The sequence below is a fragment of the Lathamus discolor genome, chromosome 12 (assembly GCF_037157495.1).
Source record: "Lathamus discolor isolate bLatDis1 chromosome 12, bLatDis1.hap1, whole genome shotgun sequence".
NCBI classification, from domain to species: Eukaryota; Metazoa; Chordata; class Aves; order Psittaciformes; family Psittacidae; genus Lathamus; species Lathamus discolor.
In genome coordinates, this window is record NC_088895.1 from 1,310,757 (window position 1) to 1,336,370 (window position 25,614).

The window sequence follows — 25,614 nt, forward strand, 5'->3', positions numbered from 1 at the left end:
TCTGCTCCAGGGCTCCTCTGCTATTACGCATGCGCATTGCGCCTTCCACCGCCACCACACAGCCCCCCGTTAGTCCGCGCTTCGCGCCCTCTGTTGGCCGCATCGTCACTTCCGGCGCGCAGGCGCAGCGCAGCAGCAGGCCGCCATTTCGCCCGCCGGGGTCGCTGCCGCCGGTCCCAGTCCCGTCCGTTCCGGTCCCGCCGCTCCGGCTCAGCGCCATGCCCGCGGGGCCCGTGCAGGCCATGGCGCCTGCGCAGCCAGCGCCGCCCGCCGACAGCAAACCGGTGCGAGCCCGGGGGGGGGTACGGGGCAGGGGCAGGCCCGGCTGGGAGCGCGGCGGGGCCGGGCGGGTCGTGCCGGGGCTGCTCGCGGTTCTTGCGCGGACCCGCCGTGGTGGTTGCGGGGTAGGCCCGAGGCCCCCTGCGGACCCAGGCGGTGGTTGCGGGCCTGCCGTGAGCCCTGGGAGGGGGAAGGCACCGCAGGGACCGCATCCCCGCCCCGCTGGGCCTCGCGGCCTGGCCCCGCTCACCTCAGCAGGAGGCTTTTCCCGGCGGTCCCGGGGCGGGAGCTCAGCGCCCGTGGGCAGGGGCTGCTGCTCTGGCCGTGGTTGACACCACAGCGTCAGCGCTTGTGCCATAGGGCAGGGCCCCGAGCCGGTGGCAGACCCTAACGCACACGAGGAAGAGCGTGGCTCCTCCGTGTAAAATCCAGCGGCTTCCCTGTGCCCACGGGCAGCTCAGTGGGGTGCTTGAGTGGAAACTGCTCTCAGCGCGGTGCTGCCTTATCCTGCTCCTCAAGGGCGTGTTCAGAGCAAGTGGGGATGGGATCTGCAGCTCCTTATGGCGCTCGCTGTTAAGGTTGTATTTGACTCGTTCTGCCTCCAAGCCGTGGGGGTTGTGCAGAGCCAGTGGCTTGACTGGAATGTGAACACTTCCCTGTTAAGGGTATAAGCGTTTCCCGTAGACCTGCTCTCTTGTAACAGCTTTTCCTGTGGAAGTCACTCGGTGAGGAAGGGGGAGGAACATCAGTGTCCTGCGAAGAGCTGCTGCTCTGCTGGAGGACAGAGCCGTCTGCAGGGAGGGTTCTGGGATCGTCGTTTGGATCCTCATGGAATTACCCTGAGAGCAATGCCCTGCAGAGCTGTTCGCTGTGAAGCAGCTTTTGATGCAGCTGCCCTGAGCTGAAGAGCTCTGCTTTAATGAGGGCTGATCATTCAGGTTCTAGTTCCTTGTGGTCCCCCAGGCCTCTGCGAGCATTCCAAGCTTCCCACCCTGTACAGCAGTGCTCAGTTATTCCCACATGGAGTGCTCAAGGTGTTCCTCTTTGCTTGGCATTCCTGAAGCTACGTGGGGTCAAGGCTGGGATAGGAAGAGCACTGGGAGCGCTTGTTTTGGTTGCATGGAGGGGCCTGACCTTCCTCCCAAGACCCCTGCAGTGCCGTGGACAAGCAGCCACGTTGTCACCCACCCTGAGCAGCCGAGGGGAGTCTGTGGGATGGGATTGTTAAACCAGAGCCTTGTGTTGGGAAGAACTCCGGGATCTGCGAGCTAAGGAGGGCAGTGGCCCCGGGAGCTGTTTGCTTGGAATACCTCATTCTGACCTGGTGGTCACTGAACAGGGGGATGCAAAACAGGGAAGAACTTCCTAATATCTCATCTCGGTCTCCCCTCTGGCAGTTAAACTGTGTTAGGATTGTTATTCCCAGTGAAGTTGGGGAGCAATGGAGATCAACCACCTGGCCATAGGGATTCCAGCACTCCAGGCCCATTTCAGCCCCTGGTGCTGGTACACACATGTTGCTCACTAGTATTTGAAGTTCCTTCTCTTGTTTTCAGCTTTGATTGCACAGGTTTGATTTGAGGCTGTCTGAATTTAGCATCCTCACTGGTTGCAAGCACCACAAAGGTGTTTTCCTGTGGCCCTGCTCTTCCCTTTGGCTCGTTGCTGGAGCTGGGAGGCACCAGTGTGTCACCAATGTTATTCCATACTAAATCCAAGACTCAGCTCTGTGCCTGCTCCTATGCAGAGCACCAGATAAATGTGTGTATATTGTTTTTTCTTACAGCCAGAAGAGGAGCCAAAAGAGGAAGCAGCCCCAGCCAAGCCTGTGGTTGGAATTATTTACCCTCCTCCAGAAGTCAGGAATATTGTGGACAAGACTGCCAGCTTCGTAGCCAGGTAATGTACACTGCTGTTGGCTCACAGTTCCAGGGATTTTCCTGCTTTTCCTCTTTGGTGTTAATGGCTGTGCAGCTCTGGAAGCTGAAGGATATCCCAGTCCTATAGCAAGGCTCCTCACTCGTGTGGTGAGCCCCTGGTTAAATCCCACCCCTGTTCGTACTCAGCTCAGTGAGCCCCATCTCACCCTGCCCTGAGAGCCAGGGTAGAGAGGCTCCTCCAGTGAATGTCTGATCCTCCCCTGCGGCAGGATCTCCTGCGATGTGTGGATACCAGCAGAGTGGTGGGTGGGAGTGGATCTGAAATGTAGGGAGGAGTCTAAAAGCTGGATAAATTTGACTCACGTGGGCTTCTTCCATTTGCTGACTGGCATCATTCCTAGAATCCCAGCCTGGTTTGTGCTGAAGGGAACTTAAAGCTCATCCAGTTCCAACCCCTTCCACTGGAGCAGCTTGCTCCAAGCCCCTGTGTCCAACCTGGCCTTGAGCACTGCCAGGGATGGGGCAGCCACAGCTTCTCTGGGCACCCTGTGCCAGCGCCTCAGCACCCTCCCAGGGAAGAGCTTCTGCCTAAGAGCTCAGCTCAGTCTCCCCTCGGGCAGGTTCAAGCCATTCCCCTTGGCCTGTCCCTACAGGCCCTTGTCCAAAGCCCCCTCCAGGTTTCTCAGCCCCTTTAGGCACTGGAGCTGCTCTCAGGTCTCCCCTTCAGGAGCCTTCTCTTGTCCAGGCTGCCCCAGCCCAGCTCTCTCAGCCTGGCTCCAGAGCAGAGCTGCTCCGGCCCTCGCAGCAGCTCTGTGATCTGATTTCTGTCTTGTCACTGCATGAGGTCTTAGGTGGTTCGATCCTGGTTCTCCTGGCAGGATGTGGATAACACAGGAGGTGCCACCCCTCAGCTGGCTCATTCTTAACCTCCATGGCATCCAGCAGCTGCACGCTGTGCTGTCACCTCACTGGAAAGGGCCACTTATCACTGTGGGTTCAAGGGAGTTACTCGCTGCTGCTCTGGACAAAAGCACTTATTGTGTAACTGATCTCTGGGTGCTGCAGGGAGCGATGGCTTTCTGTGAGGATATGGAAAGGGCTGTTTATCCTTTGGTATTGTAGAGACCTCTTTGGAAGGGGTAGAGTGTCCAAACAAGACTTGGAGGTAACCAGAGGATGTGAAGAGAAACATGCTCTGTCTCAAGTGCTTCCAAATACATGGCTGAGAGGCATGGATGGTACCTCAGCTTAGGCCTCCGTGAATTCAACCCTGCCATGCTCAGCCTCTGCACAGGCTGCTCCTTAGCTTCTTTTTTCCTTATATGAGCTTTCTGCATGTGAAACTGATCCCAAAAGCTCATGAGTAGATCAGATTGGTCAGGAAGTAACTTGTAAACTGCATCCCATAAACTGTCAATCCAGTAAATGGCCTTTTGTTTGTCCGTGGCCAGATGGGGCTGTGGAACACTGCCGAGTTTTGAACTGTCTGGAGAAGCGTTCACTGTGAAGTGTTCAGACTAAATCAGGACAAGTGCCTTTAACTTGTGTGTGCGGAGCTGTTGGGTGCGAGTTACTTAGAGGTGAACTCCGTCCATGGAGGAGAGGAAATTGTCCTTTGGGGGGCTGATGCATCAACACATCTTACCATAAAAGAAACAAACCTTTACCCGGGAGTTGATGCCTGTTCACCTGAACGCTTCCTCTGTTTCCTCCCCAGAAATGGGCCAGAGTTTGAAGCTCGAATTCGCCAGAATGAGATAAACAACCCTAAATTCAATTTCCTGAACCCCAACGATCCCTACCATGCCTACTACCGGCACAAAGTCAGTGAGTTCAAAGAGGGCAAAGCCCAGGAGCCCTCGGCTGCTATTCCCAAGGTGATGCAGCAGCAGCAGACTGCCCAGCAGCAGTTGCCACAGAAGGTAAGTGTCCCTTTCACGTGGGCACAGAACTTGACTTCTTCCTGGTGGCCCACAGCCTGATGTGAAGCAGGAGGTCTGGAGCACAAGGAGCTGGTTACACATCTGCAAGAAAGCCAGCAGTGATCCCTTGACGTTCAGTGTCTGGGACTTGGTTTGCTGCAGATGGGCACCCTCCAGTTGCTGGGAACTCAAAGTTGGGTGGGAAAGAACCAACTTATTGTTCTGCTTGGTCCTTCTTAATGACAAATGTGTGTTGATTGACATGGTACCTACACCAGTGATCACTCAGATTGGATGGATTTAGGACTCCTGCCATAGGCAAGTCTTTAGAGTCTTGGAGTTCAGTTTGGGCTTGTCTTGTGGAACCATTTCCAAGAGGGATCAACTTCCTCTTAAAATGTGGGATGCAGAGTGTTGCTAGTCTTGCCTAGCTGTGCCTTTTCCATACTGGCTGGAACAAGGGCTGAATGCCTTCCACATGCATTGCACACCCGGCAGTCATGCTGTGCGGCATTGCCCATCATGCAGGATTACAGCAACGTCCTGACAGCTTCCAGCTTTGTTAGCTGATGGGGCAATGCTTGTTTTCATAGTAGGCCCAAACCCGGATGTCCAGATGCACCCTCTGATACCAGCTTTCCTCCTCCTTGCAGCTGCCAGCGTCTCTGGTGTTGCTTTCCCACAACAGCTGAAAGCAAAGGGGTTCTCCAAGTGTTTGGTGATGGTTTCCTGATGGCAGTGCCTGAGCTGTATCCTTCTGCTCTGCAGGTGCAGGCCCAGGTGATCCAGGAGACAGTGGTTCCCAAAGAGCCTCCTCCAGAGTTCGAGTTCATTGCGGATCCTCCCTCCATCTCCGCCTTCGACCTGGATGTGGTGAAGCTGACGGCACAGTTCGTGGCGCGCAATGGGCGGCAGTTCCTCACGCAGCTGATGCAGAAGGAGCAGAGGAATTACCAGTTTGATTTCCTTCGCCCCCAGCACAGCCTCTTCAACTACTTCACGAAGCTGGTGGAGCAGTACACCAAGGTACCCTGGCAGCTCACCTACCAGGTTCAAGCCTCAGCAGCAGTGCTGGGTTCTGGAGGCTACTGAAGCACTGCAAAGCAGCCAGACTGGGAACATCTGTAGGTCCATGAGGGTGCTGAGGCTGGCACAGGGTGCCCAGAGAAGCTGTGGCTGCCCCATCCCTGGCAGTGCTCAAGGCCAGGTTGGACACAGGGGCTTGGAGCAAGCTGCTCCAGTGGAAGGGGTCCCTGTCCATGGCAGGGGTTGGAACTGGAGGAGCTTTAAGGTCCCTTCCAACCCAAACCAGGCTGGGATTCTATGGGTCTGTCCTTTAAATCCCACTGTAAGTAGAGTGGATATCTCGTATTGTTGGCAGTGTGTGGTGCTGAACACAGTGGGCTGTTAAATGTACCAGCCACTACTGAAATATAAGAGCTGAAATACCAGCCACTACTGAAATATAAGGTTTTTAAGTATAGAGCGTAGTTGGAAAGCCAGGAGGGAGTATTTTCAAGTGCAAGCAGGAGGGATAGGTAATAAGAGGGTTGCAGTAGAATTACTGGAATGTAGCGCCAGGGATCTGCTGGTGTGAGAAAAGAGAATAATTGCTTTTAAAGAGGCTCTGGCAAAAAGAATTGTCACCAACTGTCCTGTGTCATGTGTTTCAGATCCTGATCCCGCCCAAAGGTTTGCTCCTCAAACTCAAGAAGGAGGCTGAAAATCCCAAGGAAGTCCTTGATCAGGTAATGCCTGGGAAATGTACAGAAGCATTTCACTGACGTTTTGAATGTTTCACCTTCGTGTGTTTCTGGTTTATTGGCAGCAAAAACAAATATACAGGCAATAAAATGGGTGTTTCCTCTGCAGCCACTCGAACACAGGGCACTGCAGTTGCCTTACTGGCTACCATTGGTGCCAGGGGTGGCAGCAGAGGCTTAGGAACTGCATGAAGCTTTTTAGAGCAGAATGTTTCACTCTCAGACAACTTCACTGTGACCCCTCAGTCACTTGGAGTCCTTCCAGGTTGTTCTTTATTACTTCGACTTCTGTCTTCTTGACAGTGAGGCTTTTCCTTCGGAAAGGTGGAATTACAGGGTTGTAACTGTTCTTTCTCGTGCCAGGCCTCTGGAATACTGCCTGTGTAACTGTCCTGAAGGGGTTGGTAGTGCGAGCCTCTAGGTGCTATAGAGGTGACTGTGTTGTGTCTCTTGTCTGACATTTGGTGCGTGCTTTGCTTGTGCAGGTGTATTACAGAGTGGAGTGGGCAAAGTTCCAGGAGCGAGAGAGAAAGAAGGAAGAGGAGGAGAAAGAAAAGGAGCGCGTGGCTTATGCCCAGATCGACTGGCATGACTTTGTGGTGGTGGAAACAGTTGACTTTCAGCCCAGTGAGCAAGGTACTGAAGCACTGTGACCTCTATGAAGCTCTGCTCTCTTTGAGCAGGCGCTGTGTCCTGAAGTGCTGGGTTTAGGCAGATTTTGGGGTTTACAGATGTGGGGAAAGCCTTCCAGTAACACCAGGGCTGGGGCTGTCTCTGCAGTCAGTAATGTTCCCCTTGAACTAGGTCCAGGACTGCACTAGTGTCCACTTTGCCATTTCCACCAGGACAGCAGAACTTGTTGCACTTTCTGGCAGCATTTTCACCTGTCAGGGAATCCCAGCCTGGTTTTAAGGGACCTTAAAGGTCCTTCAATTACAACCCCCTGCCACGGGCAGGGACCCCTTCCACTGGAGCAGCTTGCTCCAAGCCCCTGTGTCCAACCTGGCCTTGAGCACTGCCAGGGATGGGGCAGCCACAGCTTCTCTGGGCACCCTGTGCCAGCGCCTCAGCACCCTCCCAGGGAAGAGCTTCTGCCTAAGAGGTCAGCTCAGTCTCCCCTCGGGCAGGTTCAAGCCATTCCCCTTGGCCTGTCCCTACAGGCCCTTGTCCCAAGCCCCTCTCCAGGTTTCCTGCAGCCCCTTTAGGCACTGGAGCTGCTCTCAGGTCTCCCCTTCAGGAGCCTTCTCTTGTCCAGGCTGCCCCAGCCCAGCTCTCTCAGCCTGGCTCCAGAGCAGAGCTGCTCCAGCCCTCGCAGCATCCCCATGGCCTCCTCTGCCCTCGCTCCAGCAGCCACGTCCCTCCTGTGCTGCTGCCCCAGAGCTGGATCACGGCTGCAGGGGGGTCTCCCTTCCCCTTGGCCTGGCCCTACAGGCCCTTGTCCAAAGCCCCTCTCCTGGGTTTCTTGTGGCCCCTTTAGACACTGGAGCTGCTCTAAGGTCTCCTCAGAGCCTTCTCTTCCTAAGTACTTCTTAAGTTCTACCTATAAGTCCCTTCATCTTCATGTGTCATGCTGATGTTGGTCTGGATAGGCTCCATCCTTTCCCTTTTATATACCTCAGCTTCAAGGAGATACTTGATGCCACTGCTGCATAAAGAAACTGCTTTTCATTCAGGAGGTTCGTACTTGTCTGTGCATGGAGCAGTGAAGTGGGATAGGGAAACAGGAGCTCTGTTTTCTGCGTTGTAGGGAATTTCCCTCCTCCCACCACTCCAGAAGAGCTGGGAGCTCGGATCCTGATCCAGGAGCGTTATGAGAAGTTTGGGGAAAGCGAGGAGGTGGAGATGGAGGTGGAGTCAGATGAGGAAGATGAAAAGCAAGAGAAAACAGATGAGCCCCCAGCCCAGCTGGATCAAGACACACAAGTGCAGGATATGGATGAGGTAACTACCCAACAGACCCATTACTTTCATCCCATGAAGTGTGTGTGCTCCTTGGTGCATTTTCACTGTAAGAAGTTCCTCAGTTCCTTGAGGAAATGAAATTTCTTTCTGATGGAACTTCAAACCAACCCGTTTCTGTTGGAATAAGCTACTTCTGATGTTTCCATGGACAATATAGTTTCTCCAAGAGAGAAATGCAGTGGTGCTGTCACCTCATGGTGTGGATTTTATCTTCCTGTGAGCAGGCCTTTGGGCCACGCTCTGCAGAGTCTGGAATGCTGAAAGATGACTCATTTTAGATTCTTCCTCCACCCACTGTTTAAGCTGTTTTGTGGTCACAAGGAACAAGAGCAGGGTTAACCATAAGCCCCTGCTTACTCTGCTCTTTAATGTGGAAGCTGAGGGGTTCTTGCTTCCTCTTCTGGGTCTGCTGAACTGGGATTTATCCAGAGGAACCACTGTGGGTGTCAGAGGCAGAGAAGCTCTGTCTCTTTGCAGCTGCAGCATCAGCTCTTCCAGCGCTGCACAGGATGTTTATGCCTTTCCCAAATGTTGTCTGTGGGTATTTGCCTGCTGGAACTTGGTTGTCATTTTTGGGTTTGGTTTAAATAAGGGCTCAGATGATGAAGATGAAGGTCAGAAGGTTCCTCCTCCTCCAGAAACCCCGATGCCACCGCCTCTTCCTCCCACACCAGACCAGGTCATTGTGAGGAAGGATTACGATCCCAAAGGTAAGTCAGGCTGGTGGGGATCAGTTCTCCCTCACTGACCACAAAAGCATTTGTTTCCAGGCTGCTTCAACGCTGTGCTCTTCTTTTCCAGCTTCAAAGCCGTTACCACCTGCCCCGGCTCCAGACGAGTATCTTGTTTCCCCCATCACTGGAGAGAAGATTCCTGCCAGTAAAATGCAGGAGCACATGAGGATTGGACTCCTGGATCCTCGGTGGCTGGAGCAGCGTGACCGCTCCATCCGGGAAAAGCAGAGTGATGATGAGGTCTATGCCCCAGGTCAGCTTCAGGGAGAGCTGTGGTTTGCAAACCCCAGCTCCTGGATGAGTTCTGTGAACTCCTAGCACACCCCATCTCTCCCCCAGCAATCTCTGATAAGACCCATCTTAAATGTGGCTTTCTGCTGTTCTCAGCATGCTTATTATGTGGCTACATTTATCTTTAGTACATCAAAGCCTTTCTGTGAAGTTAAAGGCAAAGAGCATAGGCTGCTGCTGAGCAGCAGTTGCAGTCTCCTAGAGAGACTGCCATCAGGTACCGTAAAGATCATTGGCAGAAGCTTGGTCACATTTGATTCTGTCACTTGAGATAAGAACTTCTCTTGCTGCTTCCAGGTTTGGACATTGAAAGCAGCCTGAAGCAGCTGGCAGAGCGCCGTACTGATATCTTTGGTGTAGAAGAAACTGCCATTGGTAAAAAGATTGGTGAAGAGGAAATCCAGAAACCAGAGGAAAAGGTAGAGTGGACATTAGTGTTGGTTTGGTTTTAGCAGGTTCCTGTACTATTCTGTATGCTCAGTGACACACAAGTCTTCCTGCCTCTGTTCTTGCTGTCAGACTGCTCCCTTGATGTCTTTGCAGCTCACGTTGCAGTCTGGACAGGCTGGGGTTAGGCTTATTCTGATGTATTTTATCCTCTCAGGTGACCTGGGATGGCCACTCGGGCAGCATGGCCCGCACACAACAGGCTGCTCAGGCCAATATCACCCTCCAAGAGCAGATTGAAGCAATCCATAAGGCCAAGGGACTGGTGCCAGAAGATGACAGCAAGGAGAAGATTGGGCCCAGCAAACCCAATGAGATACCCCAGCCACCTCCTCCTTCATCAGCATCAAATCCCCCTGCTAGTGCTCAGCCCATCACATCCGTGCCTCGTCCCCCCACAGTGAGTGTTTGGGCTTCCAAAGGCCACAGTTAGAAGGGAGTCCTGTTGAAGGTTAAGGGTTATAACAGCAGGTTATAAACAGGCCTAGGGGCAGTTTAAGATTCATTTGGAAACATCAGAATGTTGAACTTGCTGTTAAAAATGGAAAACAAGACTCGGGTGGAGTGGATTGTCCTTAGAGGCATCAGAAAGATGTGAGCAGCTGGGCAGGGAAAGAGGTGGTGAAGTCTCAGAGGCAGAGAGCGTGGCTGACACTGGGAGGGTGGGGGCCTGTCTTGGGTGTAAACAGGCAGGATGCAGAACCAAAGGAGCTGCAGGTAAGAGCTTCTCCGGGTGACTCCCTGCCCCAGGGGTTCTGCTGTCTGAGAGTGGCACCCAGGGTGGTGAGGGAAGGAAGAACCATCTCGTTTGTTAATGAGGCTCCTGAGCCTGGGCCTGAGGTTCCCTGCAAGCCTTAGGCCTGCAGAAATCCATGTTATTTTAGCCAGGATTGGGAACAGCCCCCAGCATTCCTGCGTGTTCTGTGTGCACTTCTGGTGTCCTCAACATAAGAAGGATGTGGAGCTGTTGGAGCAAGGCCAGAGGAGGCCATGAGGATGAGCAGGGGCTGAAGCACCTCCTGTATGGAGCCAGGCTGAGAACATTGGGGCTGTTCAGCCTGCAGAAGAGAAGCTGCTGGAGACCTCGGAGCAGCTTCCAGTGTCTGAAGGGGACTACAAGGATGCTGGAGAGGGACTCTCCATCAGGGACTGTAGCGACAGGACAAGGGGCGATGGGTTCAGACTGAAAGGGGAGACGGTCAGGTTAGATATAAGGCAGAAGCTCTTCCCCGTGAGGGTGCTGAGGTGCTGGCACAGGGTGCCCAGAGAAGCTGTGGCTGCCCCATCCCTGGCAGTGCTCAAGGCCAGGTTGGACACAGGGGCTTGGAGCAAGCTGTTCCAGTGGAAGGGGTCCCTGCCTGTGGCAGGGGGTTGGAAATGGATGATCTTAAGGTCCTTTCCAACCCATCCCATTCTCTGATTCTATGTTCCTGCTAATGAAATGATGCTGTCTCCCTGCAGATGCCGCCTCCTGTGCGTGCTGCTGTGGTTTCTGCAGTCCCTGTCATGCCTCGGCCCCCGATGACGTCCGTGGTCCGTTTGCCTCCAGGATCTGTCATCGCCACCCCGATGCCACCCATCATCCACACCCCACGCATCAACGTGGTGCCCATGCCCCCCTCTGCTCCCCCCATCATGAGCCCCCGCCCGCCCCCCATGATTGTGCCAACAGGTAAGCTCACTGTGTGCCTGTTCAGCAGCAGCTCAGTCCTGGTCAGCATGGGCTTGAGCTCCATTCTGCGCCTTTGGTGCCTGGGATGAGAGGTGTAGGTGGCACTGCAGGCCCCAAACCCCATCAGTGAGAGTTTGGGGGTGTTTGGTGTGACCTGTTTCACAGCAACTGCTGCGGGGCTCAAAACTCCTGCAGCGTGACAGTGAATTGGGTGTCACTGGTTGGTGGCTGTGTCCCTGGGAGCCTGCCCAGGGGAAAGGGAAGCACCCAAAAGGCCCTGGGCTGAAGAGGATCTGCCAGCACCTCTCTGGGTGTTGCAGCTCCTTACAGAAGCTGCTGCAGCTGCGGGGCAAAGCTGTTACTTGGCTCCTTTCCTCATAGCATTAGGTGTTTCAGAGTTGAAAACCACAATGGAAAAGGCCATTCTTCCCTTTCCCCTTCTTTTTCCTTCTTTTTTACTTCTTTAAAGCGAGGTGCTGGCAGTGCTGTCTGCCCAGCTCGGAGCCTTTGCTCTTCTGCAGCATCTGCAGGAAGCTCTTTGGCTGCTTATTGTCTTTTCCTGGCCTGTTTCCCTCTATAAAAGTTCTGATGTTTGAAGTTCGCATGTTGCTGTTGGTTGTGTGAACTTCCTCCATGCACGCTCCTGGTTATTTTCAGCCCTTGCTGGTTGCTCAGAGAGCTTCTATGTGAGGGGTACCTGCTGTGTCTCAGTGCGCACGTTGTGTCCCTCTGCCCCCTTCCAGCCTTTGTTCCTGCTCCTCCCGTGGCTCCGGTTCCCTCCCCGGCACCGATGCCTCCTGTGCACCCTCCTCCACCCATGGAGGATGAGCCGGTCTCGAAGAAGCTGAAGAGTGAGGACAGCCTCATCCCAGAGGAGGAGTTCCTGCGCAGGAACAAGGTACGTGTGTGTATGGCTGCTCACAGAGAAGCACCAGAGAGTGCTGACACCCTGGGCTCTGCAGCCCCACAGAGACGTGAAGCCAGTTCACTGCATGGAGAGGTGCTGGTGTGCACAAGGGAGTGACCTCCTGAGGTGCTGGCATTCCCAAACTGCTGTGTGCCTTGCTGAGAAGAATGATACAGCACTCCAGCAGGGTGTGGGGATGGTGCCCTTCTGCACTTGAGGGCAGGGAGAGGTGGGTTTATGGTAATGCAAAGAAGAGCTAAAGGTGCTAATAAGGCTTTAAGAACTGCTGAGCTGGAGGTGGAAGGAGATTCGATATCTCAGTGTCAGCATGACCGTGGTGATGTGAGTATTCCATAACAACACGGACTGGGTGTTATACTGAACCTTCTGAGGTTTGCCATCAGCATGTGCTGTCCTGAGTCCTTCAGGAGGGCTGTGAGTGCCTGTGGTGCCTGAGCAGAGGGAGGCATGAGAGAAATCCAGCTGAATGCTTTGTTTTGGGAGCAGTGAAGGCTTTTTCCCATCATTAAGGCTTGTGTTTACTGAGAGCTGAAGATAGTGCCTGGTCTTGGGAGCAAACACTGTGCCTGGCACTCGGTTATCACAGTGCGGAGCCTCCTCCCCTTGAGACATTATCTGTGTTTCCTCCAGGGTCCGGTCACGGTCAAAGTCCAGGTTCCCAACATGCAGGACAAGACGGAATGGAAGCTGAATGGCCAAGTGCTGGTGTTCACCCTGCCCCTCTCGGACCAGGCATGTAGCGCATGGACCTGGCTGCCCCCTTCCTCCCTGCGCTCTGAGCCTCTTCCCTTGGGGAGCAGCAGCTGACCTGATGCTGGGAGCTGTAAACCTCGGGATGCTCCCCAGGCTGTATCCTCCTGTGAGGGGGGGTGTGTGGGGAGCAGCGGGTACAGCCATACAACAGGGAAAGCCCCCTGAACAAGCTCTTTGCTTCTCCCCAGGTGTCTGTTATAAAGGTGAAGATCCACGAGGCCACAGGGATGCCGGCTGGGAAGCAGAAGCTGCAGTATGAGGTGGGTTGAAGCCCTTGGAATGCTGCTTATTATGCAGTGCTTTCTAACACACGAACTGACTTGTACCAGAAGTTGGTAATGCATCTACTGGGGTGCTGCAGGGAGCAGAGGGAATGATGTTCCTGGCTGTGCAGCACCTTCAACTACAGAACTGCACAGCAGGACAACAGGACTACCTTTGGATAGGTGGCATCAGTGGACTGTTGAGTTGTTGCTGCAGCTGATGAGTCCTCTGGGCTTGGTGGCTTTCTCTAAAGTCAGCCTCTTCTTTTACTGGGGGAGGTTGACACTTCAGTGTGTCAGTCTCCTCTGTTGTATGTGCTTGGGAAGGTGGATGAGAGTAACTTGGAAGTCCTGCGAAGGCCCCCTCTGGCCTCGCTCCAACAGCTCCATGTCCCTCTTGTGTTGTTGCCCCAGAGCTGGACACAGAGCTGCAAGGGGGGTCTCGTTTCCAGTCATGCACAGGCACAACCTGCTGCCTGAGCACTGAACTTTGTACGCTTGGGAGTTCATCTGTGGGCAGATGTGTTAACCCTTGGTGAGAAAGGAAGCTTGGAAGCATTCAAGACCAGGCTGGACACGGGCTTGGAGCAAGCTGCTCTAGTGGAAGGGGTCCCTGCCTGTGGCAGGGGTTGGAACTGGAGGAGCTTTAAGGTCCCTTCAACCCAAACCAGACTGGGATTCTGTGCATCTACATAACTTCACTTGTGGTGGTGGCTCTGTGTGTGTGTGTGTGTGTGTGTGTGTGAAGCTATCTGGTGTGTATTGTCACTTCCTGCATCCCCTCTTCTCCACTCCTCCAGTGCCCCTCTTCCAAGACACTGGGATCTGTCCTGGTTTTTCCAACGCCTGCATTGTTCTGTCACCCCCTGTCCTGTCACCATGGCCGGGTGGGCTTTGGCTCTGGGCTTTTGTGGGAAGGCAGCGTTTAAGAGTTCTTCTTTGACTGTTTTTTTTTTTTTTTTCTCCTCTCCTCAGGGCATCTTCATCAAGGACTCGAACTCTCTGGCCTATTACAACATGACCAGTGGCTCCCTCATCCACCTGGCCCTCAAAGAGAGAGGAGGCAGAAAGAAATAGGAGCCGTGGAGCCCAGAGGCATAAAGTGGCTGTGTTACCACTTGTATAATCCCAACCCTTTGAGTCTTCCAGCCTTTTAGGGGCTATTCCCACTGCTCTTAATTTGATGAGACAGATGCTGAACCCTGTGTCTGGGGGAGAGGGGAAGTTAATAGAGCCCTGAAATGTGTAAATGGACTGACTTGGTCTTTTAGGGTTTCATGGTTTGCTTGCATTCCCTCTAGAAGCAACATTGAGATGGTGCCCAGCTCAGTACATCCATCTTTGAGGGGTTTACACTGACCATCATCTGTCAGAGTGCTGCTTGCTGCTTCACTTCACCTTTTCCTGACTGCTTCTTCCTTCTCAACACAGTTGCCAAGCCCCTTGTTCTTTCCCTGTCTTGGATCCCTCTGCAAGAGCCTCTCAGATTAACCCTGACTTGGAAACTTACCCTCCCTGAGCAGGAGTGTTTGGGTCTGTGTGTGTTAAACAGCTTCGTGCTGCTTCTGTAGAGCCTCCACTTTGTTTTAATAAACACCTTTTGGTGCAGGCGTCTGTGGTGATGTGGTGCCTCGGGGTTTGATGACATGGATGGAGCTGTGCCTGGCTTCAGAGCACTTGAAGGGGCTGCAGGGATGTACACTGGGGTTTGTCACTTACTGCAGGAAATCCTTGTGTTTTCCAGGAAAGGCTGCAGGACAGGGGTTTGGTTAAAATTCCCCTGGTGATCCAGAGTTGCTCCTCAGTGTAAAGCACAAATGGGACCTGGAGCTGTTGGAGCAAGGCCAGAGGAGGCCATGGGGATGCTGCGAGGGCTGGAGCAGCTCTGCTCTGGAGCCAGGCTGAGAGAGCTGGGCTGGGGCAGCCTGGACAAGAGAAGGCTCCTGAAGGGAGGACCTGAGAGCAGCTCCAGTGCCTGAAGGGGCTGCAGGAAACCTGGAGAGGGGCTTGGGACAAGGGCCTGTAGGGACAGGCCCAGGGGAATGGCTTGAACCTGCCAGAGGGGAGACTGAGCTGAGCTCTTAGGCAGAAGCTCTTCCCTGTGAGGGTGCTGAGGCTCTGGCACTCTCTTTCTGTGATGCTGTGATTTATACTTTAGGTGTAAACATAATGCACACAAATGCTGCTGTCTGTGTGTGTGGGCAGAAAGACTGTTCTGAATTTAGAGTTTGATTGGAAAAGGGGGTTTGTGCTTCATGTTGTGCAGCTGCCTCCTTGGGCTTGTGGAGATCCTGTTCTGTGCTTCCATCAGAGCTGTGCTGCAGGCACACAGGTTAATGGACAGGTACTGCAGGAGCGGCTGTTGTCTGTGGTGTGGGTGCCTCTCTTCTCCTCTTGGGATAATCCAAACCCACGGATTTATTATTATTCTTAGTGGTGGTCAGGCACTACTGCAACATCCTCATTGCCTTGCTCAGGGGTGAGAGATGTAGCATGAGGAGGGATGCACCAGCTTCCTCTGCCCTCGTGTGCTCCTCTCGGCCAAGCCCTGCTGCCCTGGGGAACGTGCCTGGTGCTGGCTTTGGTCCCCTGGCTGTGGTGAACCCACATCAGCATCCTTCCCTTGGGAATGTGCTCCTGTCCCACAGCAAAGATGTGCAATGACCTTGCTTTGCTTTAAAACATGAGAGGATTGGTGCAAACTGGTGCTGGTGTAAAACCAAGCTGCAGGAAAGCTCTGAAATGGAGAAGTGGTGTTAGAAATCCGGCGTGGGGCTGGGCTTGCAGTCACCCAGCTTTGCTCCTCCAGCTGTGCCTGGTAGGGGTAAGTTCTGTGATGCTTCCTGATCCCATATGTAGGTGATCCCACGTGTGTCTTTTCCACTGCCCTCGTGCTCAGGTGCCATTTTCACCCTAGCAGGGCTGAGCTCCCGGCCCACTGATCCAGCGGAACACCTCCTGCTTGGAATAGCTCAGGTGCAGCCTGGCCAGCCCTTTCCATCAACGCAAACGGTGGAACAGGACCTCAGTGTGTCTGTCTGGGACAAACCCATCCCTCACAGAGCTGTCCGCGCCGGGGGAGGACCTGTGTGAAGGGTCTGGAGGTGGGATGGAGCTTGGTGCCTGCTCCCTATGGACCAGCCCTGTGAAAGCTTCACCCAGGGCATATCCCAGCCCGTTGCTGCTGTGTTCCACCGGCCGGGGCTGGCGCTGACGATGCCGCCGCTTAGGAAACCTCAGCGTGAGGCGGCGGTGGGAGCCCCGGCGCTGGGGCAGGATGGGGTGCGGTGTGCCAAGTGCCAAGTGCCAAGTGCCATGTGCCAAGTGCCATGTGCACCGCTGGCTCCAACCTGCCCGGGCCCCCGGCCCCGGCCCCGTGCGTGCCTGTGACAGCCCCGCTGCGGCTCCGGTCCCGCTGCCGCCGCTGGCCCCGCCTCCCTTCGCTGTCACCCTGATTGACAGCTCCCACGAGGCCGCTCAGCCAATGGTGGCCGTTCCCCGTCGCCATCCTTGCGGCTGATTGGCTGCCCGCTCGCTCCCGCCCAATAGCGTCTCGGCGCGGGGGCGTGCCCGGGCGGGGGGGCGTGTCCGCCGCCGTGGCCGCGGCATGGAGGAGCGCTGAGGCGCCGCGGAGCCGCCATGGCCAAGAGCCGCGGGCCCGGCTCGCCCGGCGGCCGCCACCGCAGCCTGGCCGGGACCCGCGAGAGCCTGGCCGAGCCCGGCGCCGACGAGCTCAGCTCGCTGGGCTCCGACTCCGAGGTCAACGGCGGCGGCCCCGAGGAGCGGCGCGTCGACAAGTTCGGCTTCATCGTGGGCAGCCGCAGCGCCGAGGGGCCGTGAGTCGGGCCGGGCCGGGCCGGGCGGGCCGCGCGTCAGCGGGCGCTCGGTGCAGCAGCTGCCGGCACCCGCGGGGCCGGGCCGCGGCCGGGAGCGTCCCCCGGGGCCCGTCCCCTGCTCCCCGCAGAGCCCGGCCCCGCCGGGCCCGCGCCCCGGAAGAGCGGCAGCGCCCGGGGCGGGGCGCGGGGCCGCCGGGGGGGCAGCGCCGCGGGAGTGGGGGGGGTCCGGGACCCGCCGCGAGGGGCAGAGCTCGGCCGAGCCCCGGGGACGCCCGCGGGGCGGGCCGGGGCTGAGCCGGGGCCCGCAGCCTTGGTCCGGCCTCTCCCCGGTGCCGGTAAGGGGGGGAAAGCCGGGCAGCGCCGCGGATCCGGCCTCGGGGATCCGGTACCTCCGGGCCCGCTCTCCTCCGAGCGCTGGATTCCAGCGGGCAGACGGGGGCGGTCGGGGCCGTTGCTGGGCCTCCTGCGGGGGCAGGCGGCAGCGGGGAAGCCCTGGGAGGGAGCCGGGCAGCCCGGGATGGGGCCGGGAGCAGCCCAGGGCGGTGCTGGCAGCAGGAATGCGCTCGGGGCTGCTTCGGCCGCATGTTTGTGCCGTGCCGGGCGCGCTTCGCAGCGACGCCCTGGGCAGCCCAGGGCCTGCGGTGCCTGGATGTGCCCCGGGTGGGCCGCCCGCCCTGCGGCCCGTGCCTCGGTTTCCCCGCGCACACGGAGCAAAGCGTTTGCCCCTCGGGTGTTACGGGACCAGTCCCTGGGGGCAGAAGGCACCGGGGGGTTCGCTGCTGGTGCTGGCCAAGGTGCATCGCGCCGGGGGGTGAGCCCTGGCGCTGCTCGTGGCTCAGCACTGTAGGAGCAGGGTGGCTCCTGCTGCTGCACCCCATCCCCGCAGCGCTTCGGTGTCCCTGGGGATGCCCTGGTCCCTGCAGCTTTGCCTGCTGGAGCTCCTGGTGCTGGGGGCAAGGGGCTGCTCTGCGCTGCTCTCAGCCTGGTGGCTGCAGTCGCTGGGGACTGAGCCTTCCTCCTGTGCCCCATGGATGTGCTGAGGTCCAATCCTGTCCTTCTCCAGGGCTCTTATCCGCTCTCCATCTGTCCAGGAGTGGATAAGTAGGAGTTCAGAGCTTCCCTCTGCCTTTGCAGAGCTGGGGTCTCCCTGACTGGAAGGGTCTTGGGGAAGTATAGGGAGGGCAAGTGGGAGCTCCCAGCACCTGCGGAGGGTCTGGGGCACCGGTGAAGGGCCAGGCTGTGGGGCTGTCACCTGCAGTGTGCATGCAGAGGAGCATCCTCCTTGCACAGGGCATCTCGTGTGGGTGCCCCCACCCTGTCCTCCCGCCTGGGCCATATGAAGTGCCTCTGGTGCCCATCTGTGCCCGCTGCCAGCAGCTGGTAACAGCTTCCACTCAGGGCTGGCTGGGCTCCAGCAGGCCTCGGGCCAGCGCTCCCGAGCTTCCCACGCCTCAAGAGCCCCGGCACGGGGCCAGCGCCCTCCATCCCCTGTGCTGGATCCCTTCGGACCTGGCCCCGGAGGGTGGGATCCAGACGAGGGGCTGGGCAAGGGGCTGCCAGCTGGGTACAGCCCTGGGCTCCCCGCTTTCCGGGAGGAGGCAGGGCCTGGGTGTCCTGTTCTCCATGGAGGATGCTCAGCACCGGGCTGTGGTCCTTGAGTACTCGGGAAGGATTTGGTGTGGTTGTGGGCAGCGCTGAGCCTGCTGAGGTTGGCTCTGATGGCTTGAGGAGCTTCTGCTGTCCCTGGGATGTCCCTGCCCGGGGCCTGGCTGAGCTCTCTGTCACCCATCTCCTTGCTGATGGAAGGCAGAGGATGCCCGGGGGGGTTGGAGGCATCGCAGCAGCATCCCTCCTGCCTCGGGAGGGTTAACTCCGGTTCCCAGCTCGGCTGAGCCGTGCTGGAAAACTCTCCCCTCCCTCCTGGGGGACCCTCAGCTCTGCCGGGCTCCGTGCCGGGCCTGGAGCAGCGCCAGGCTTGGAGCGCGAGCATGACATGATGCTTATGGCCACAGCTTTCCCCGCCTGCAGCCAGCGCTCAGCTCTACAAATGGCTCTGGATGTGCTTCCCAGTTCCTCACCTTCCTGATGTGCCCTTCTCCTGGGCACAGCTCTCCAGGGATGCTCGGGCACGCAGTGGGTGCAGTGCAGGGTGATCCGGAGGGGTCTGGAGCTGGTTCTGTGCTGGCACCGTGGTGTCATGGGTGCTGAGTGCTTCCAGCTCAAGCATGTCCTGGCTGGGCTCTGTGCGTGGGGGGAACCCAGGACACAAGGTGCTGGAGAGGAGCTGGGGGGCCCTGCACTGATGGCCTCTTCCCCCTCCCACAGGCTGGAGGAGGTGCCCTTGGAGGTGCTGCGGCAGCGGGAGTCCAAGTGGCTGGATATGCTCAACAACTGGGACAAGTGGATGGCCAAAAAACACAAGAAGGTGAGTGGGTGACAGCCACGTCCCCTGGGGCTGCCCCAGCAGGAGGGACAGCCGTGTCCGCCGAGGCAGCCAGCACCCTGTGTCCTGTGTCCCATCCCTGGAGGGAATTGCTGGCTCATGGAAACTTCTGCTTTGAGCAGCTCATAGATGCAAAGGACTCCGTGTAGGAAATGTTTGAGGCTGGTGCGTGCGATGCTGGTCTGCAGGCTGGGGTCCTAGGGAGACCTGTGGGGCCGTGTGCTGCCTGGCTGCTTCCTGACCTGAGCCTGTGAAGCGGGCCGGGATGGGATGGGATGGGATGCAGAAGTCCTATGTGTCCCCTGGAAGCAGTGATGCTGTTGGCACCAGCCAGTGCTGCTGGAGAGCAGCTAAAGGGCCTCCTCTTCCTCCTCCTCACCCCGCTGGCAGAGCCTTCTGGCACAGCTCCGTGCGGTGCTCCCAAAGCGCTGTCTCTGCTCGGAGCCTCTTGTTCAGCTCAGGAATCCCTCCTGTTTCTTGGCTGCTCACAAAGGATGCGGGAGAGCTTTTTGGAACGCAGCAGAGGGCACTTTGTTCTGGGGGTGCTTTCTGCTGCTCTCCAGCCGTGCCCAGGCTGGGGTCAGGGCTCCAGCAGCAGCAGGGCTGGCAGAGGAGCTCCCTCTGCTTGGGCTGAGCTCCTGGGGGTCTCCATGGGGCTGATGTGATGTACTGAGTGTCTTGAAGTGAAAAACGGTGCCTAGAGCCTCTTGAATCACAGAACTCCAGCCTGGTTTGTGTTGGAAGGGACCTTAAAGCTCATCCGTTCCCAACCCCTGCCACGGGCAGGGACACTTTCCACTGGAGCAGCTTGCTCCAAGCCCCATCCAGCCTGGCCTTGAACACTGCTGGGGGTGGATCTGGATCTCCAAAGAGCTGCTCTGTGCCTGGAGCTCTGAGGCTGCTTGGGGAAGGGAGCCAGGCCTGGCCTCGGTGCTGCTCTGGCAGGAGCCAGGCTGCTTTGGTACGGGGCCATGCCGCGTGGCTGCTCCCTGTGCCTCTGAGCGCCCCGGGGCTGGCTGACAGCCCGGGGATCCCTTGGGCCAGCCCTGCTGGGCTCACCCACACCTGCACTGCTCCAGCATCCCAAATCGCTCCCTCCTTCACCCGCCTGGCCTGGATCCCGATGGAACCTTGGCCTCACGTCCTTCCTGGCACTGAGTGCTGGTCCTTGCCCTTTGTCGCCAGCCCGGAGGAGGACAGACCCATGAGCAGCACTCAGACTGCTCTTAGCTTTTAGCTTCCCTCAGCCTGAACACGCTCCGGATCCCTGGAAGAGCACAGTGGGATCCAAGGGGCCGGGTACCCCCGGCACCGGGGCCATGGGGATGAGATGCTTGGAGTTTCCAAGGGGATGAGGTGCCTGGCTCCGGCGCCTGTAGAGCTGCAGGGGCTGCACTGAACCCAGCAGGGCAGCTTCCTTCCTGGCAGCTGGGCCAGCAGGAAGGGGAGCTGGCTCTGGAGGGAGCTGGCAGCAGGGCAGAGCTGCCGTGGGCATCGCCCGAGGGCTTCCTGCAGGCACAAAGGCCCTGCAGGACCGGGGCTGCCCCGGTAAACACAGCACCATGGGGCGGGAGCAGCAAAACCCCCCCTGGGGACAGGGAGCTGCACCCGGCTGCCTGGAAACAGCCTGCTCCTGAGCTGCAGCAGCAAAGGGAGGGGAGCTCCAGGCAGGCTGGAGACACTGGGGAGGATGTGGGGGCTCTGGCATCCCAGTTCTCTGGCAGTTGGGATGAGCTCCCCGTGTGGGGATGGCAGGGGTGGAGCCATGCTGGGGGTCTGCAGGGTCTTATGTGGGGTGACTGCTGGAAGCACTGCTCTGATGGGCCCAGCAATGCTGTGTGTGCTGGCCAGGGTCCATGGGGAGGTGGTGCTGCTGGTGCCCCAGCACTGGTGGTACCTGGTTTTGGTCCCTGCTGGCAGGAGCAGGGTTAAGCCCTGCTGTGGGGTAGGTGCTGGCACTGCCGCACTGGACTTTGGTCCTGCTGGTGCCCAGTGCCAAGGAAACCAGGGGCTGGCTCTGGGCACGGAGCTGGCCTCTCGGGAGCTGGCCATGCGTGGAGCTGCGGCCCAGCAGGCCCGGAATGAGAGGGGGGAAAGGGCAAGAGCTCAGCAGCGTGCATCACCCTGCTCTCCTTGGGTCAGAGGAGGCCTGGACTGGAGCCTGGAGAGTGCTCCTGTGTGATTCCAGTGCTTCCCGTTGGCTGTGCCAGGGAGGGAGCACCCGCTCCCCATTTGGCTCCAGTGTTTGCTTTTCCAGCTCCCAGCAGGGTCACAGAATGAATGGAATCACACAATGGTTTGTGTTGGAAGGGCCCTTAAAGCTCCTCCAGCTCCAACCCCTGCCACGGGCAGGGACCCCTTCCACTGGAGCAGCTTGCTCCAAGCCCCTGTGTCCAACCTGGCCTTGAGCACTGCCAGGGATGGGGCAGCCACAGCTTCTCTGGGCACCCTGTGCCAGCGCCCCAGCACCCTCACAGGGAAGAATGGATCCCGCTTTGAGGCAGAGCCGGGCTGGTCTGGAGCTGTTTGCGGGTCACGAGCCCTCAGCTGGCTCCTGGCAATGTCTGCAGCTCCCGTGGCAGGGGTTGGAACCAGATGAGCCTCAAGGTCCCTTCAACCCAAACCAGGCTGTGCCTCTGTGCCCAGGCACCCAGGGGTGCAGCCGGTGCTCAGCCCCGCTCCCATCTTGACCCCGGAGCCTCTTTGCCTGCGGCTGCTCCATGGTATTCCCAGTGATAGCTGCGTGTGTCCTGCAGATCCGGCTGCGGTGCCAGAAGGGGATCCCCCCCTCGCTGCGGGGCCGGGCCTGGCAGTACCTGTCCGGGAGCAAGGTCAAGCTGGAGCAGAACATTGGCAAGTTTGATGTGAGTGCTGGTACAGGGGGTGCTGGTGCTGGGTCAGCTCCTTCTCCCCCTAGGGCAGGGGCATCACTTGGGGTCCCAGGTGCTGCTTCTTTCTGCTGGTGGGGGGGGCTCAAGGGTGCACTGACCCACAGCCTGGTGGGGCTCGTGTTTGGGGCAGAGCCAGGCCCAGCCTGGAGGCCATTGCCCCAGCCCCATGGACCTGGCACCGTGCTGGTGTGGGCTGCTGCTCACCCCGACTCTGTGCTCCCCAGGAGCTGGATCTCCTCACGGGGGACCCGAAGTGGCTGGATGTGATCGAGCGGGATCTCCACCGCCAGTTCCCCTTCCATGAGATGTTTGTCTCACGCGGAGGCCACGGGTGAGTGGAGCTGCTGCGTGTCCGGGCTCGAGCCCTGGCTTGGACCAGCACTGTGGGCTGGGCGCTGTGTGTTCCCCCTCCACAGCTCCCAGGGCATCCAGGCACAGGCTGAAAGCAGGATGGCTTCTCAGGAGCTCCGTGCATGGGGCGCAGCCCTCAGCACCACCTCTGACCTCAGGTGGAGGGAGGAGGTGGCCACTGTGGCCTCCAGGTCACCGGGGACCTGTCCTTCCCCATGTGTTGGGGAGTGTCTGTGCCACTGCTTGCAGCTGGGTCCTTGCCTGGCCATAGTTCAGCTTGAGCCAGCACCCATGGGAGATGGCAGTCTCCCCGCCTTACCTCTGGATCCGGGTAGGATGGGGCCTCCGTGTGCAGAGCTTTGGTTATTGTGTCCCTGGGGATGTGTGGAAGCGGGACCCCAGGCCGGTGCTGGGTCCCCATGGGATGCCCAGTGTGGATTCACCCATGGGCTCTGCAGGGACGCTGCCATGCCCTGTGTCCAGCTCCCTGTCCCCGTGTCCCTGCAGGCAGCAGGACCTGTTCCGGGTGCTGAAGGCGTACACCCTGTACCGCCCTGAGGAGGGCTACTGCCAGGCCCAGGCCCCCATCGCCGCCGTCCTGCTCATGCACATGCCAGCCGAGGTACGAGCTGGGGCCCAGGGGGATGCTGAGGGGTGCCCTTGCCTCCCTTGGTCACAGGGAGCCGTGGGGCTGCTCCGTGGGCACTCACTGCTGTCCTTGGCTCGCAGCAAGCGTTCTGGTGCCTGGTGCAGATCTGTGAGAAGTATCTCCCCGGCTACTACAGCGAGAAGCTGGTGAGTGAAGGGCCCGTGGTGCCTCTGGGGGCGGCGGGGACCTCTGATGCCTCCCTCAGCTCCTCACCCCAGAGGGAGAAGGGGGTGTGGGGACTCCTGGGTGCTCCCACAGTGTCCGTGTTGTGCCGTGGTCCCTGGGAGCATCCCGCAGTCAGGGATGGGGGGCTCCTGCTCCCAGCATCCGTGGGGCACAGCTCTGCTCCAGGAGCCAGGTCTGGGGGGTGGCTGCTCCTCTGGTGGGGCTGGGTGCTGGTCCCAGGGCTGTGCTGGGGTTAAGGCCTCTGGATGCTGTCCCTGCAGGAGGCCATTCAGCTGGATGGGCAGATCCTCTTCTCGCTGCTGCACAAGGTCTCTCCTGTGGCCTACAAGCACCTGAGCAAGCAGAAGATTGACCCCATCCTCTATATGACCGAGTGGTTCATGTGCGCCTTCTCCCGCACGCTGCCCTGGAGCTCCGTCCTGCGCGTCTGGGACATGTTCTTCTGTGAAGGTAGAAGCTCCTCACCCACCACCCTCCTCCTTGTCCCGGGGCGAGCACATGGACAGCACCTGGGGCTGCAGCAGGAGCTCTGCAGCAGCTGCTTGCCTGTGCCTGGCACATGGGACCTATTGTAGGGCAGGTTTGGGGCAGCCGCGTGCCTGGGGTGGAGGCTGGGCTGTTGGCTTGGGGTCTGGGGACACGTGTGTCCCAAATCCACCCTGTTGCATGTCCTGACTGCTGGCAGGGCTGGGACCTGCTGTCCCACAGCACCTGAGGGACACGGTGGCAGCGTCACCCTGCTTGCTGGGCCCTCCTTGCCTCACCTCTCCCATTGCAGGGGTGAAGATCATCTTCCGCGTGGGCCTGGTGCTGCTCAAACACACGCTGGGCTCCTCGGACAAGCTCAAGTCCTGCCAAGGCCAGTACGAGACCATGGAGAGGCTGAGGGCCCTCAGCCCCAAGATCATGCAGGAGACCTTCCTGGTGCAGGAGGTGAGGTGCTGGGGGAGCTCTGGGGCCCCAGTGACTGCACTGGGGTGGGCAGAGCTGGTGTAGCGGGGGGGGCAGCCCCCAGACAGCTTGGATTTGGGGTTGCCTCTGCCCGGGGGGTGCCCCGCGCGGCTCAGTGCCGTCGCTGCTGACCCGAGCCGTGTCCCGCAGGTCATCGAGCTGCCGGTGACGGAGCGTCAGATCGAGCGGGAGCACCTCATCCAGCTGAAGAAGTGGCGGGAGACGCACGGGGAGCTGCAGTGCAAGAGCCCCCCACGCCTGCACGGCGCCAAGGCCATCAGCGAGGCCGAGCCCCCCCCTCGCAAGGCGCTGGAGCCCGTCCCCTCCATCATTGTGTCCCCTGGGCCCGCACCCGTGCCCAAGGCCCGCAAGAGCAAGGAGAAGAGCAAGAAGAGCCAAGAGAAGAGCCCGGCCAGCCCAGCCAACGGCCCCGGTGCTGAGGGCCATGGGGCTCCCAGCTCGGCCCCGGAGCTGCTGCACCCCCAGGTCTCCCCCCACCACCAATCCAAGGAGAGCCTGAGCTCCCGGGAGAGCGAGGACACGTACTTGTAAGGCCAGCACGGCACGCATGGACCCGGCTGGAAGCCACTGCTGGGGGCTGCGTGGGGACCCGTGTCCCCCCGGCACCGGAGGGATGGGGACACGCCACGGTCCCCGTCTGCAGGGGCTGCGGTGACCCACGGGGACACCTCGGTGCTGGCACCATGTGCGGTGGGAGCCCTGGCAGGGGTGGCTGAGCCACCCAAGTTCCCTCCCCACAGCTGGGGGATCCCAGGTGCCCCTTGGTCCCTTCGCCCTGTCCCAGAGCCCTGTGACCCACTGCCCCCAGGGTCCCTCCATTGCCTCCATCCCTCTGCCAGCCCCAGGGCCAGTTCCTGAGCACTCACGCCTGGCGCAGGGGCACTGGGGGTGTATGGGGAGGCGGGGGCACCCCTCACCCTGCTCCTCTTTATCTAGTGAGGATATATCGAGCTGTAGCCCTACCTGTAGTACCCAATGTACCTACTCACTTGAGCCTATTTATTACTCCTCCGTGGCAGTAACCGTTGCAGGACAGGGACCGAGGTTGGGAGCTGCAGGAGCAGGGGGGTTGATGCCAGACCACGGGGCTACAGCCCCTCCCCATGTCCTCAGCCTCGGGGGGCGCGTTTCACCTCCCGGGGCTCCCCCCAGCACTTCTGCCCCCCCCCCCCGCCCCGAGGCCCAGCGGGGCCGATGCCCTCCCTGGTTTGGGGTCCCCTCTCTCCTGCCTGAGGGTTGGGGGGTGGCTTTGTAAAATAAAGCGGGGAAACACGGTTTTGTACAAAGGTAAATAAAGCAGATTGTGTAAAGGCGCCTGCGGCCCCGTGTCCTCCCGTCTGCCGAGTGGGGGGGGGCCATGGGGCGGGGGGGTCCCCCCATGTTCCCCTGGGG

The 25,614-nt window shown here is 58.8% G+C and overlaps 2 protein-coding genes across 3 annotated transcripts; both read left to right on the forward strand.

Annotated features, from left to right (window-relative positions):
- Positions 1-92: 92 nt before the first annotated feature.
- SF3A1 (splicing factor 3a subunit 1) lies at positions 93-14,504 on the forward strand. Its single transcript, XM_065692578.1, has 16 exons — positions 93-284; positions 2,066-2,178; positions 3,877-4,081; positions 4,850-5,107; positions 5,755-5,829; positions 6,330-6,480; positions 7,592-7,785; positions 8,399-8,516; positions 8,608-8,793; positions 9,129-9,250; positions 9,436-9,678; positions 10,740-10,950; positions 11,694-11,848; positions 12,509-12,610; positions 12,820-12,891; positions 13,870-14,504. The coding sequence occupies exons 1-16, from the start codon at positions 219-221 to the stop codon at positions 13,969-13,971; spliced, it is 2,373 nt and encodes a 790-aa protein (XP_065548650.1). The 5' UTR covers positions 93-218; the 3' UTR covers positions 13,972-14,504.
- Positions 14,505-16,481: 1,977 nt separating this feature from the next.
- On the forward strand, positions 16,482-25,536 carry TBC1D10A (TBC1 domain family member 10A). Of its 2 annotated transcripts, none has more exons than XM_065692581.1 (9): positions 16,482-16,730; positions 19,056-19,155; positions 21,930-22,037; positions 22,289-22,395; positions 22,923-23,037; positions 23,145-23,210; positions 23,511-23,700; positions 24,029-24,183; positions 24,352-25,536. In XM_065692581.1, the coding sequence occupies exons 1-9, from the start codon at positions 16,534-16,536 to the stop codon at positions 24,751-24,753; spliced, it is 1,440 nt and encodes a 479-aa protein (XP_065548653.1). In that variant the 5' UTR covers positions 16,482-16,533; the 3' UTR covers positions 24,754-25,536. The 2 variants fall into 2 exon arrangements, with proteins under 2 accessions (XP_065548653.1, XP_065548655.1); XM_065692583.1 differs by lacking the exon at positions 16,482-16,730 and adding an exon at positions 16,965-17,065.
- The last annotated feature ends 78 nt before the right edge of the window (positions 25,537-25,614 follow it).